We start from the raw sequence: 13214 nt of genomic DNA, 5'->3' as shown, positions 1-13214 counted from the left end.
GTACAGCTCATAAACAATAATGAGCCCGTCCACAGGAATGCATTCTCATCATGGACACTGGTCAGTTCCGCCCTTTGTTCTGAAGAAAAATGGGTAACACTAACTTTCCAGTTCTTGCTCCATTTTTAGTAAGGATATTCCCCCTCTCCCTCTCAACAACTCCCCACCCTCCACCTGTCCACCATGTACGAGGGCATTTCGAAAAGTAAAGATACATTTTTTTTATATAGAGGTGGAGCCCCTCCACGCCCACACCGGCATGATGGCCAACACAAAAGGTCTACTGCCATCTCTGCATAAGGGTTAGTATTCACTAAAGTGAGGTGTCGCAGGATGTGGGTACTGCAATGTCTGCGTACGTCTGGTTAGGATTAACCATTAATACGCGCTCATCTGGAGATAGATTGGTCGAAATCTGACGAAGGGTAGCGGTTTGAAGGGCAGAGGAAAAAAAGTGCCAAAGCAAGAGCCAAGGGAAAAAAAACCTCTGCGAAAGTTAGGTCGGGCGGCAAGAGCAGTAGCGGTTGTCTTGCTGCCTGCGATAGGTTGTGTAAGGATAGGCTTTGTTGGAAGTGGGTATCATGCATGTCGATACCTTGACGTTGTGCGTTTGTGCTGCTCGGCAGCTGGCGCTGGGTGCTGGTACAGATTCCTCGTTCAGCGTCCTGCAACCTGCAACAGTTAGGTTTGTTATCGGTCTTGTGTCCGATAGGTCATATACCGGAGGCACAGTGTGAGGGAGTGTTGGCAGATTGTTCGTGCGTCTGTGGGCGAGCTCGTCGGTGTCCCTGCTGTGGCCTGTTGGTTGGCTCTAATAGCAGCTGGTAGTTGCCAGTTAGTGTTGCTGATATGCAGGGGCTTACCGGCGTTTGTCGCTGTTTGCGTATGTTAGTTTACCATAGGTGGTTATGCCCTAGCTAGCAGTGTCTTTGGCCGCTTGTGTTTCCACCTGTGGTTGTGATCGTAGTTTCCCAGAGTGAGGATGAAAGGATTGTTCGAGTGTCTCGAGTTCCTGTATAGTCGTGTGGCGTGTTTCTTGAATACTTCCTTGAGGGTATCAAGGCGGTATTCATAGTGAAGATCCACGGTGCGTGTGTAGTGTGGAGCATTGCTGATGATTCGTAGCACCTTGTTCTGTATGATCTGCAGGCGGCGCAGTCGTGTGGGAGCTGCATATCCCCAGACGGGAGCTGCGTATGTCATCAGAGGTCTAATCAGTGTCATGTATAAGGATCTCGACACCCTCCTATTCAGTGTGCTTGCCCTGTTGAGCATTGGGTAGAGCTGTTTGAACCTCGCGTGTGCTCGGTTGGCAACGTATTCGATGTGGTCCCCCCATGTAAGTTTCCGGTCCAGCCAGACACCAAGGTATCTGACTTTCTCTCGGAAACGTATTGGGCGTGTATGTAGTGTTATCGGCCTACAGTGTTGGTGTTTGCGCAGTAGTTTCGGTCTGCGTGTGAACAGAACTGCTTCGCACTTGTCGACGTTTACTTTAATACGCCATCGCTGCAGCCAAGGCTCAGCTGTTCTGAGTGCTGTCTGTATTTGTGAGTTGATGTTCGACGGTTTCCAGTCTTGCGCGAGGATGGCTGTGTCATCCGCGTAGACGGCTAACGTCGTGTTTCGTGTCGCTGGGAAGTCATTAATGTACAGGTTAAACAAAATGGGCCCTACGATGCTTCCTTGGGGTACTCCAGCTTGGATACCGTGTTGTGTTGATTGTTTATCCTGCACGTTAGTGTTGAAACATCTGTTCGTGAGATATGAGTGTATGAGACGCACGAGTCCGTCCGGGAAACCAGCTTCGCTTAGTTTGCGTATGAGTCCGTTGTGCCAGAGACGATCGAAAGCCTTTTCGATGTCTAGGAACACGGCCCCTGTGGCTTTGTTCATGTTGTAGCCGTGTGTTATATGTTCGACTACGCGGAGGAGTTGTTGTGTTGTCGAGTGGTGATACCTAAAGCCGAATTGCTCCGGTCTTAGGGTGTCGTTGGCGATGCAATGCCTAGTGATATGTTTTAGTATTACCTTCTCAACAATCTTGCTGAGCGAGCACAGCAGACTGATAGGTCGGTAATTTTGTGGGAGGGAGTGGTCTTTCCCTGGCTTCCTGAACATCAGGACCTTGGCCGCCTTCCAAAAGTCAGGGAAGTGTTGGTGTGTCAGGATGGCATTCGTTAAGTGTGTGAGGCTCACAGTCCTTAAATAGAACATTTATTTAGAAAATGTCTGTTACATCTTATTAACTGGATTATTTGTTATTTTTTGACATAATCACCCCTGTTATCCAAACATTTGTTAAGTTGGTGCACAACCTTTTGTATCCCACAGTCATAGAAGGTTGCCGCCTGTTGTCAGAAGCACATTTCAACTTCATCTTTGATCTCTTCATCATCGTGGAATGATTTTGCACCAAGATGTGAGTTCAGGTAACGGAAGACATGGATGTCGGTGGGCACAAGGTCTGGTTCTGTATGGTGGATGGTCCAATACGTCCCATTTGACTTGTTTGAGTAGTGCGTTGGTTGCGAGCGCTGTGTGAGGCCGAGCATTGTCATGAAGCAAGCGGGCTCCACTTGTCAGCATTGCCCTGCTCTACGAAGACGTTTCTAAGTCTGGCAATATGCAGCAGTATTAATTGTCATTCCAGGTGGCATAAATTCCAACAGAAGAATGCCTTGTCTGTCCCAAAAAACAGAAGCCATGATTTTCTTCGCTGAAATCGACGTTTTGCATTTCTTGGCTTTTGGTGAATTTGAATGGCGCCATTGCATTGATTGTTGCTTGGATTCACGTGTATGGTGATAAACCCACATCTCGTCACCTGTCACAATGTGATCAAGGAACTCATCACCTGCTTCAGCATAGCGTGTAAGGAAGTCAAGTGCAAAGCCCATCCTTTTCTTTTTGTATTCTTCCGTTAACAGTTTTGGAACCCAGAGCGCACACAATTTCCTGTACCCTAACTTGACAGTCACAACGTCATAAAGAGTTGTAATTGACACGTCCGGTATGATCTGATGCAATTCTTTCAATGTGAGATCTTTATTCGCACGAATTGCTTCCTCCGTTCTCCGAAGAAGGGCATCAGAGATCACAGATGGCTGACCTGTTCTTTGTTCGTCATGAACATCAGTCCTACCTTCAGAGAAATGATGACACAATTTCGTTACATTTTGTCGAATCATAATGTTCCCATAAACAGAAACAATTTCTTTGTGAATATCCGCTGGTCGCTGACCTTTTGCATGAAGGAAACGTATGACGGAGTGCACTTTGCATTTGGTGGGATTCTGAATCGGCACAGCCATTTTAAACACTACCTACTCCAACCAGGGTCAATGTTCAACTGCCGAACGACCGCGAGGAGAAAGCTAACGGTTCAAGGTTAACACCAGTGTTGCCAACTTGCTCACCAAAACTCTTCTGTTCCTCTGGCATACGGTGTATATTTACTTTCCGAAATACCCTCGTATAAGGCATTTAGCTTTCCATTCTTATTAACTCTTGCACAATTTTTTTTTCAGTAATCTTTGTCTTGCTTATTACCTTATCTTGCACGTTTAAGCTCTCTGGCTTTCAAGTCTCATCCAGTGCAGTATCCAACAATTAGTCTTTCCTTCACATCCCGTTTCAGCTAGTTTCTCTGACCTTGGGTTTTGGGTGACCTTTCTGTAACACTCTCCATTTCCTAAGCCTCACAAGTCCTTTTCCTTCATTCCTCTTCCTTCCCCTTCAACCCTTCTTCCAAAAGAAGGAGCTAATAGCTCCAAAAGCTTGCACATCCAATTACATTATATATTCAAAAATTGATTATTTTCATTGAAAAGTATGTTTGAGAGGGTTCAGACACAGCTAGTTACTTCAGTCACACAACAAATGGAATAAATGAGTTGCAAAATATTGCAAAAAGTGCTTCCAAGGCTTCACTACTTCAAGAATATCACTGAAGGTGTAGAAGGAAACTTTATAGCTAGATAATATTGCCAAATAAGTTGTCGGGTAGCTGACTCATAATTTCTATGTTACACATGTTCTTTATTGCAGTTTGACATTATCATAGTGATGGCTGTAATGCTACATTTTTACTACTTTTTTGTTTTATGAGATTGCCTCTTGATAGCATTGGTCAGATTAGTTTAGCTTTGATTCTTTATTTATACAAGTATTCCTTTGTTGCTATTATTGTGAGGAACTATTTGAAAATGTTGATCATACTGAAATAACCTGTTAGCATCATTGTTGACTCACTAGCTGTAGCTTGCAAGTTATGCGTTTGTGCTAAGGCTACAGCTGTCAAACTGCACCTTCCAAACAATGCAGTGGCCTTTCACAATGGCGTGCCCACCTCTACTGATGTCCATTCTCCCACCATACCGTCTGTGCAGGTAGTGGCCTTACACACGTTAACTTTACTAAGCATTGAAGTTGCTACACTATTTGAAATCAATTCAGATAGTGAATGGTGTATTCTGCAGCAGCATGGGTACTCTTGTGCCATTGTACTGCCACTTTCTACATTTCAGTCATCCCCCTTTTCCTGCCACAAATGAAAGATGTGACACATAACTGCTTCTTCAAGTCTTTACGTGCACAATTTTTCCTTATCTTGTTTTTATTGTTTGCTTATTATACGTGTGTTAGCCCTTGCTTAAAATCATTGTCCTTCCATGACAGGTTCATCAACTGTGTTTGCTGTAATTTTCTGGTGTACTCAGTTTTGATTTCATTGTCTTGTTAAACCCTAATGAATATCTTTGTCTTGGAATACTCTTGATTTCTTCCTTGAATGATTCAATAGTGGTTTTCACCACAACAAACAGTACCCAATAATACTTTTTCCCAGAGTTATCTCAAATAGAAATATCCTTATGGTCCTGCTTACAGCTGATTTTGTACGTGCATTCCAATATGTGAGGAGTGCCACTAGCCAATCTGCGAGAGCCACATGACTGTCCACCTGTCCGAGCCGACCAATTGGAGAGAATATAAAGCATGATGTAGGCAGAAGGTGTCATTAAAGAGAGTCAAATGAGTTAATGGTAGGAACTGAAAACACTAAATTACTTTTTATGTGCTGTGGTCTGAGGCATATTTCTATGCCTGATGTTTGACCTTCCAGTGTTGGAGACATAATCAAATGCTTGTTTATAAAAGATTAGGCTTTCTGAGTTAGTTTGAGACTATAAATGCTTTCTGAGCAGCTGTAGCCTCTGATGATGTTACCAGCATCGAAAAGTGAAACATTAGGCGAGAAAATATGCGTTGGACCACTCCCTAATTCCAAGAAAACAAATGTCATCCAAAACACAAATACTGGCTGAGAAAGCCGGCATTATGTGATTATACTATATCATTTTAATAAATCTCGTGTTGAAGAGAATACTGTGAGTGGGGGTGGGGGGTGACTGTCCAGTGTCACTGCTGTTGCACGAGAAATTTATGTTGCTACGGAAATATAGTTGCCCAATCAGTGGCCAATTATTTCAGTAAATTATTGCTATTACTTGTCAAGATTTGGGTTTCACCTGTCCCTTCCTTACTTTAAAATATTTACTGAAATGTCTCACTGAAAATTAGCAGTGGTACATACAACTCTTTTTGCTCTGCTCATTCTAGGAGCTTCCTAGATATGTGGAACAGCGAATAAGCTGCTGGGTTCACGTATGGGGGAGTGCAGAAGAGTGAGGAATAAAGATGTTCAGGCTACAAGTTACTGGTTATTGACTATGGTTCATTGATGGTGTGTAAGCAGCAAGTGTCTTGTCAGCTGAGGTCATATCCCCAAGCACTTTTAAATGTAATTGTATTTCTCGCCCAATCCATTCATCCACATCATCATGTGCCTCAAACAACTTGCCACACCTGCATCAGGACGAACTCACTGGTGTCCTGTTCCTGCCCTGTTCCCTTGCTGCCTCTCCATCCTAGGCCTTAACCTCGCCTCCCTTTTCCTAGCCCTACACTTTCCTCTCCCTGCCTCCTTTTTCCTTTCACCTGTTCTATTCATTAAAACCTGGAACAATGTAGCCATGTGTATGTATATGTGTGTAAGTAATTAGCTTTTTCAGGTGAGAGCGTATCAGGGCAGGACTGTTGGATTTGTTATGATACTGATCGCCGAGATGCTGGCCCTCTGATACAGCCTTGCGACTGTCGTGGAGATGTCAGCACAGTACATCATGACTGCTTAAGGCACTGGCTGGTTGAGGTAGGTAAACAGCTGTACTCATAATCATCTATTTTATTCACTACTATTAGCTCCCTATATTTGTAGCTTTTGTTGTAGTTGGTGATAATTCACTTTTTACTGTATTCCTGTTTTAAAGCTGTTGTCAAATTCGTCTATGTTTACAAAATATTTATAAAATATACTTTTTTTTTTAGAGTTCTGTGAATTCAGACTCCTTGAAATGTAAAGTATGTGGTGCAGCATATCAAGTGGAGCGAGGAAGCCGCCTCGACTGGCAGCACGGATTCACCACAAAGCACTGGCTGCAGACAGCTGCCACAGTGACCTGTATGTGCCTGTCTGCAGCAGGAGCCTGGGTCACCATCCAGTTGTTTGAAGACTCTGCTATACGGATGCTTGCTGCTGGAGCTGCACTGCTCGTACAGTATGCGTGCGTCAGGTCTGTAGTGTTGAATGGTCACATTAAGTAAATCAGACGACTTTGTGTTCTCATTTTCAGACTAAAAACATTACTGATAGGTATTAGCTGAAGGTGAAAAAAATTTAACTGTATTTAACAATGTTCAGGACAGATATTGTATGTATGTAGGTCAAAGTACCCAACTTAAAACAAATGGTCATAGGTAAAGTTGCCAATGTTGAAAAAATTTCTTCAGCTTATGAGTTTTTAATGCAAGAGTAAACATACGCGTAATGCTTTTGAATGACAGAGAGAAAAATTAGAATTGATAGAAATTACGCCATGTGGAGGGCATGAGGAGCAATAAGTAGACACACACTTGAATTTATGGGACTCTCCACTATTTGTTTATCCTTACCTTTCTCCTTTGTTGCTGCTCACCTGTGCCACACATATAGCATTACTTTGGAGTTGAAAATCTAGTAATGCAAGTAGAGGGGAGACGACAGTCAAATTACTGATCTTTCTCAGAGTGTACAAACGTATTGCCTTTCTAGTTTGTGATACTTATGTCACATTGGAAAAATCTCACCTTGCAGCTTCCTCTTAAAAATGAGCTAGCATTAGGTGATTGAGTACTTGAATAGCTGTGAATCAAAATGTGTAAATATCAGTACACTGTGATGATTTTTGTGATATGTGCATTAGGCCATGGGCCAGGCCACAAAAGCATGCCTCGAATTTCAGTGTAATGCCCATGCAACAAAAGTCATTAAAGATGTAAATATCAGCCATGAAAGCCAAGATTGTGTAATAGTGTCCTTGTAGCTTACCCATTTTCTCTGCACAGCTAGCCTCAGTAGCAATGCCTTCATTGAAACGGGCTGAAATGTTGTTGGTGGGAAAATCTGTTGTCAGTAATATAGTCCACCCTAAAAATTGGAGTTCACACACTTTAGTTGTGCTTGTATGCTATATAAACTACTGTATATGGCCAGTTTGGTCTCTTCTACTTTAATTATGTATCGATAAATGAGAGTAAACACATACTACACTCTGTTGATGTCCTATCATTTGTTAGAGTGCAGTAACCTAACCATAATGTAATCAGTCACAATTGTTCACATGTGACAAGTAAATCATTAACACAATCACGGAACAAATCATTCATTACTCCATTCTTCCAAATAGATAATCATATCAGAATGAATAAAATATACACAGTATCAGTTTTGGAAAAAAAATACTGTTAATGATGTAGCTCCATTGTCACAGATGGTGCTAATCATTATTGAAGTTAAACACAGCCCATGAGAATAATTACACATTCACAGTCCAGTTAATAATTTAAAACAGTCGCTACATAATTGAACAATCTCCCAGATGTGAAATTTAGATGACAAACAGTACATTTTCCGGTTTGTAATCTGTACTAAATCGAGTGTGGTACACTTCCCCATAGTGGCGGAAACAGATGTAGTTCCATTAAGGACTCATTACAGACTGAACTCAAACTGAACTGAAATGGCTTCCATATGCTCCTTTTATGTTTGCAATAATCAAAACTGAATTTATATACTGTTGTTTGCCAGATTTTAACAAATTACAATTAAGTATTTACATTTCTGTATAACTGAATAAAGGATGGAGATTAATTTAGACATGAACTTTCAGATGTGCTAATAATTCCTGTTGAATTTTACTGATTAGTTTGCACAAATATGTGATTTTATTAGGTTGGTGCACACGTTCATAGTGTTTTTCCAGTAGGTTTATTAAACAGAACAGATACACATAACAGAGATTTTCTTCACCAATAATATATACTCTTTCACTATTTACAACAGTCTACCAACACTGGGGTAACTTTTCAAATCCATGAATAGGAATCACGTGGTTTTGAGGTGAGGAGCTCATCAAGCCATGTTTGAAGTGCAATTTCATCCAGAAAGGAAGTTCCTTGGGGGTTGTTCAGTAGAGCAGAACAGGTGAAAATCTGAGGTACAAGATCAGATGAATGAGATGGGCTCTGAATAACATTCCAACCCTACTCCTGCATAGTGATTTTTGTCAGTCTAGCAGAATGATGGTGGACATTATTGTGGAGTAGCATCACTTCATGCAGTCTTCCTGTTCGTTGTTCTTGAACTCTGTGTGCAAGATGTTTCAGTTGTTGACAGTAAATGCCAGTAGTGTTGGTTTCACCTCGGGGAAGCAATTAGTACACTACACTGTCACTGTTCCACCTGATGTATAACATTATCTTTCGTGGATGCATGCAGGTCGATGTACGGGGAGTAGCTGCTTTGTTTGGGCTCAACCGTGCCTTTCTTTTCCTAATGTTAGTGTAAAGATTCAATTTCTCACTACCAGCAATGATACAGGATAGGAATGGTTGGTGTTCTTCATGGACCAATTGATGACGAACAGACAGAGATGCACGTATGGTCATCTGATTTTTGTGTTTTTGGCTTAGAGCATGCAGTACCCATTGTAGTGGTTAATAAAAATAATAAAATGAGAAGAAAAGAAAAAGAAAAGAAAAGGCTGAAAATGTGGTAAGAAATTGTGAATAAAAAGGGGGTTTTAAAATCATAAATGACCGTGAAAAAGGGAAAGAATGAAAAGCAAATCGGATTTCGTATTACAGAAAAGCTATCGGACTTTGTGATTCGGAAAAGCTATTGTTGGGGTGGTCCTTGTGGCGTTTTTGGGCAAAAGTTAAACCAATTTCCACTACAAAAATTATTGAAGAAGAACAGAGAATAACAAAATGTAACTGACAGCGGGAAATGGCGTAGCTTAGAGTTAATTTTTTACCATGTTAACATGTCTTCTTGCTTCATGCGGCGTCCAGGTCTTCGAAAATCTCCTACTTCATTTCTGCGTGAAAAGTCTGCTCCGAAATCTTGCAATAAGTTTCATTGTCCAGGAATTTCTAATGTATACAAAACCGTCTTGATATTAAATGCAATTTATTTTAGTTGCTTTTTTCCATCCTCTGAATTTCATAACTTCCACAATGTCTACACATTAATAAGTTTCTTCGTCTTAATCAGATCACGTTTGCATTAAGCTTCCGCTCTCGAGAGACAATAAAGAAACGGATCGAAAAAAAGAGTTACAATTTTAGTATTTTCTCTGCCGTCAAGCGCTCATACCGCTGCGGCGGTATAATGTATGTCTGAGGGACCGAGTGTAGCGCAGCGAAATTCAAAGTCCCGCTACACCATACACCCGAATTTAGAAGCTTTCCCATTGCATGCAAATGTCACACAAGCATGGAATAATCAGAGTTCATTACATTTGCCAGTTTTCAAGTACACTGATGTGGGTCATTGAGAAATAATGTGTTCAAACAATCTTCATCAAACCCTGGTGGTCTGCCTGAATGAGGAGTGTCACTAATGACAAAATGATCCTCCTTAAAACGAGAAACCTGTTTTCTTGCCATTCTCTGTCCAATGGCACATGTCGACAATAGTCTGGCCGTAGGTATATCGTATCACAGTCCTTCTGCAAGCAGACAGTTTCCAGTCGTCTGTGGTGACACATCAGGTCTTTCCTGGATGATGTTCAGTTGGCCACTGCTGCTATCACAATGCATTGATCTCATTGAGTGTCTGTGCTGTGTGGATATCCAGAACCTGGTGAATGGCTGTGGGAATGTTCCACAGACCACTGCTGAAACCAGCAGTACCTCTTTGATATATCAAGCCCAACGTGTGCAGCATGCCATCAATATGCCCATTCAGCTTACTGCTGGCCCATAATGGTTAAGTTGTTGAACAGGAGTATGTATTCAACAGTGGAGCATTGTTGTACATTAGAATGAATGCTGCACACAGTGTTACTCTCTAAACTCGGCACAGTTACTGCCTGCAGAGTCAAAACAGAGGGTACACAAAGTTCTGCTGCACAAAATTCTCCGGTACACGTTTGTGACCAGCACTCCAGGAAGAAGAGATATTGTGGATAAATGTTTAGCCACAGCCTATAGGATTCATTAAACAGTGGCAAAGCAATTTCTCCCCAGTATCCTTTCTTCCATAAGTTCTAGTCCCACAAGGTATGCAGGAAAAATTCTGTGAAGTTTGGAAGCTAGGAGAAATAGTACTGGCAGAAGTAGGGTTGTGAGGGTGGGTTGTGATTTGTGTTCGCATAGCTTAGTCGGCAGATCACTGGGCCACATAGGCAGAGGTCCTTGGTTTGAGGCGTGGTCTTGACAAAGTTTTAATCTGCCAGAAAGTTTCAAATCAGAGCTCACTCTGCCACAGAGTAAAAATTCATTCTCAAACTGTCACGAATCTGAATCTAATTTAAGAGTGCCGAATCAGACACATTACCTACTCTCAACAGGGAATGCAATCACTAAAGCAGCACTACAGGAGACTCTCCCATAGCAAGCTCAGCACTCAATAACTTTGTCAGTGACAGATAAACTGCTCATTGCAAGAGCTTACCCCCTGAGGACTGACAAGTTACTACCTCCTCAGATGCAATGTTTTGTCATAGCACACCAGCAACACTGCTTTCCTACACTCCCATATGTCGGTTGTAACAGTTATTTCAGTGGGACTATACACATCAAATTTGTCTGTCCTCCTGTTGTCTCTGATTTGTCACATACTTTTTCATACTTCTTATTTAATCAGTGTTGAGAACCACTTTGTGCCGAGAATAATGTGCCCAGTAGGTACACAATTGGCAGGGCAAGTATGAGGAGAGTGGTAGTGTTGGGCGTTGCATGGAGGCTCTGTGGGGGAAACACCAAGTGCTGATGGGAAGTACCATTCCAACATGAATCCTGTGCTCAAATATTTTGCAAAAAATATGTGGAGCCCACACTTGCTTGGTGGAACAATTGTAAGTTTTAGAGAAGCATCTTGAGTAGTGAATTTAGAATAAAATCTACATTTCTCTTGTTTCACCAGCTGCGACATAGTCGCGAATATGAACATTCTTTGATCACAATATCAATTCTTTTGACGATGACCGGTTTCAGTCCGTAATGACCATCCTCAGATCTACAATACAAAAATATATACACCTAGTGGGCAGTGTGTCTTTCAACACATTACAGCATAATGTATCACAACATACTATCATACAACCAGAAAAACGCACAGATAAAATATAGTCTGGCCATACAATCTGTGAATAGGTAAGACATAATCAGTTACAGGATTAGAGCAATGAATGTATGGAAGTAAGGCAAATGCCTACTGTTCCTGACATAAATCATCAAGCAAGGCTAGGTATAAATATGTGAGGCATTAATTGGTTATCATAGTATGTTATCAAACAAAGCAATGTAGCTGTTGAGCGCAAAATTGCTTTCTCCATTGAGTACTATAGTGGGCTCATACTTTTTGGTCTTGTAAACCTCCAACTCCTCCAACAAGTCGAGAACACAACCTCTCTCTGCCCTGTGTAGAATATGCTTACCACTCTCAATATTGCCTACAGTGTGGCCAGTTCCTGCCAGATGCATTCCCAGTGCAGTTTTGTTATGTGCTTGCAAATGCTCCCTGAATCTTATTTTAAAAGAACGGCCAGTTTGACTGATATAAAATTTGTCACAACTACTACAAACGATCTTGTAAACCCTAGAACCATCAAACTTATCAGAATCATTACTCAAATTATGTATTACATGGAGTTTCGGAGTGTTGTTAACTTGTAAACCACATCTATCATTAGATTTACTCAAACACTTTTCTATTTGTTGGAACATTTTTCTGTAAAATTTCATTGGAATGTTTTTCAGGTTTTCTTTATTATTTCTTTTTTCTAGATGATTGCAGGTCTGCCTACTATTTACTTTCTGTTTTTTTATACTATTGTAGGGGCGCATATCATCATTTGCTGAGAAACCATTGGCTACTGCAGTTTGCAGAACTTAGTATATTAAGTTCTTGGCATATTTCATTGTCGGCCAATGGTAATTGAAAAAGTCGGTGGATCATAGAGGTGAAAAAGGCCCTTTTATATCGTGGCGGATGACATGAACTGGCTCCGATAATAGTATCTGTACATGTAGGCTTTCTGAAAATCGAAAATTTATGTCTGTTATCAACTTTCTTAATAGTAAGGTCTGAATAGTTAACGGAGCCCGGTTCCTCTATTTCTGTAGTAAGTGCTATTTTTTGATGCATGCTGCCTATGGTTTAAGCAGATGCGGTAATCTCATTCTCGTCCCCCCTTAACAGTAACAAGATGTCATCGACATAACATTTGTAATATATAGTCTTCTCTTTCAGTCATGGAAACATAGCAAAGAACTTACATTCGAAGTCGTTCATAAAGATGTCTGTTAACGTACCAGTCAAACTGTTACCCACCCCAAGACCATCTTTTTGTTGATATATTTTGCCATTGAAGGTAAAATAGTTATAAGTTAACGCAAATTCTATTAATTCTGTGTATTCTGCATTACTAATCTTGTTATGCGTTAGTAGATTACATTTAATGATCTGAATCATTTCCTTTCTCTGGAATAAAAAACACTTTACAGTATTGGATCACTGTTCATATTTGCAACTATGTCGCAGCTGGTGAAACTAGCGCCATTTCTGGCTTACGACAGAGTCAAACGCTCTGTAAACTGAAGCAGAA

The 13214-nt window shown here is 41.1% G+C and overlaps 1 protein-coding gene across 4 annotated transcripts in view; it reads left to right on the top strand.

Annotated features, from left to right (window-relative positions):
- Positions 1–13214, top strand: part of LOC124619412 — a 311922-nt gene that overhangs the window by 250973 nt on the left and 47735 nt on the right. For all 4 annotated transcript variants that reach the window (XM_047145774.1, XM_047145773.1, XM_047145775.1 and 1 more), the window contains 2 exons: positions 6075–6214; positions 6391–6635. In XM_047145774.1, coding sequence (XP_047001730.1) covers positions 6075–6214; positions 6391–6635 — 385 coding nt within the window. The remainder of the gene's footprint in view (positions 1–6074; positions 6215–6390; positions 6636–13214) is intronic.

This window comes from Schistocerca americana, chromosome 6 (assembly GCF_021461395.2).
Source record: "Schistocerca americana isolate TAMUIC-IGC-003095 chromosome 6, iqSchAmer2.1, whole genome shotgun sequence".
NCBI lineage: Eukaryota > Metazoa > Arthropoda > Insecta > Orthoptera > Acrididae > Schistocerca > Schistocerca americana.
The sequence above is the reverse complement of the archived record's forward strand: the minus strand, read 5'-3'. Positions and strand labels throughout refer to the sequence as shown.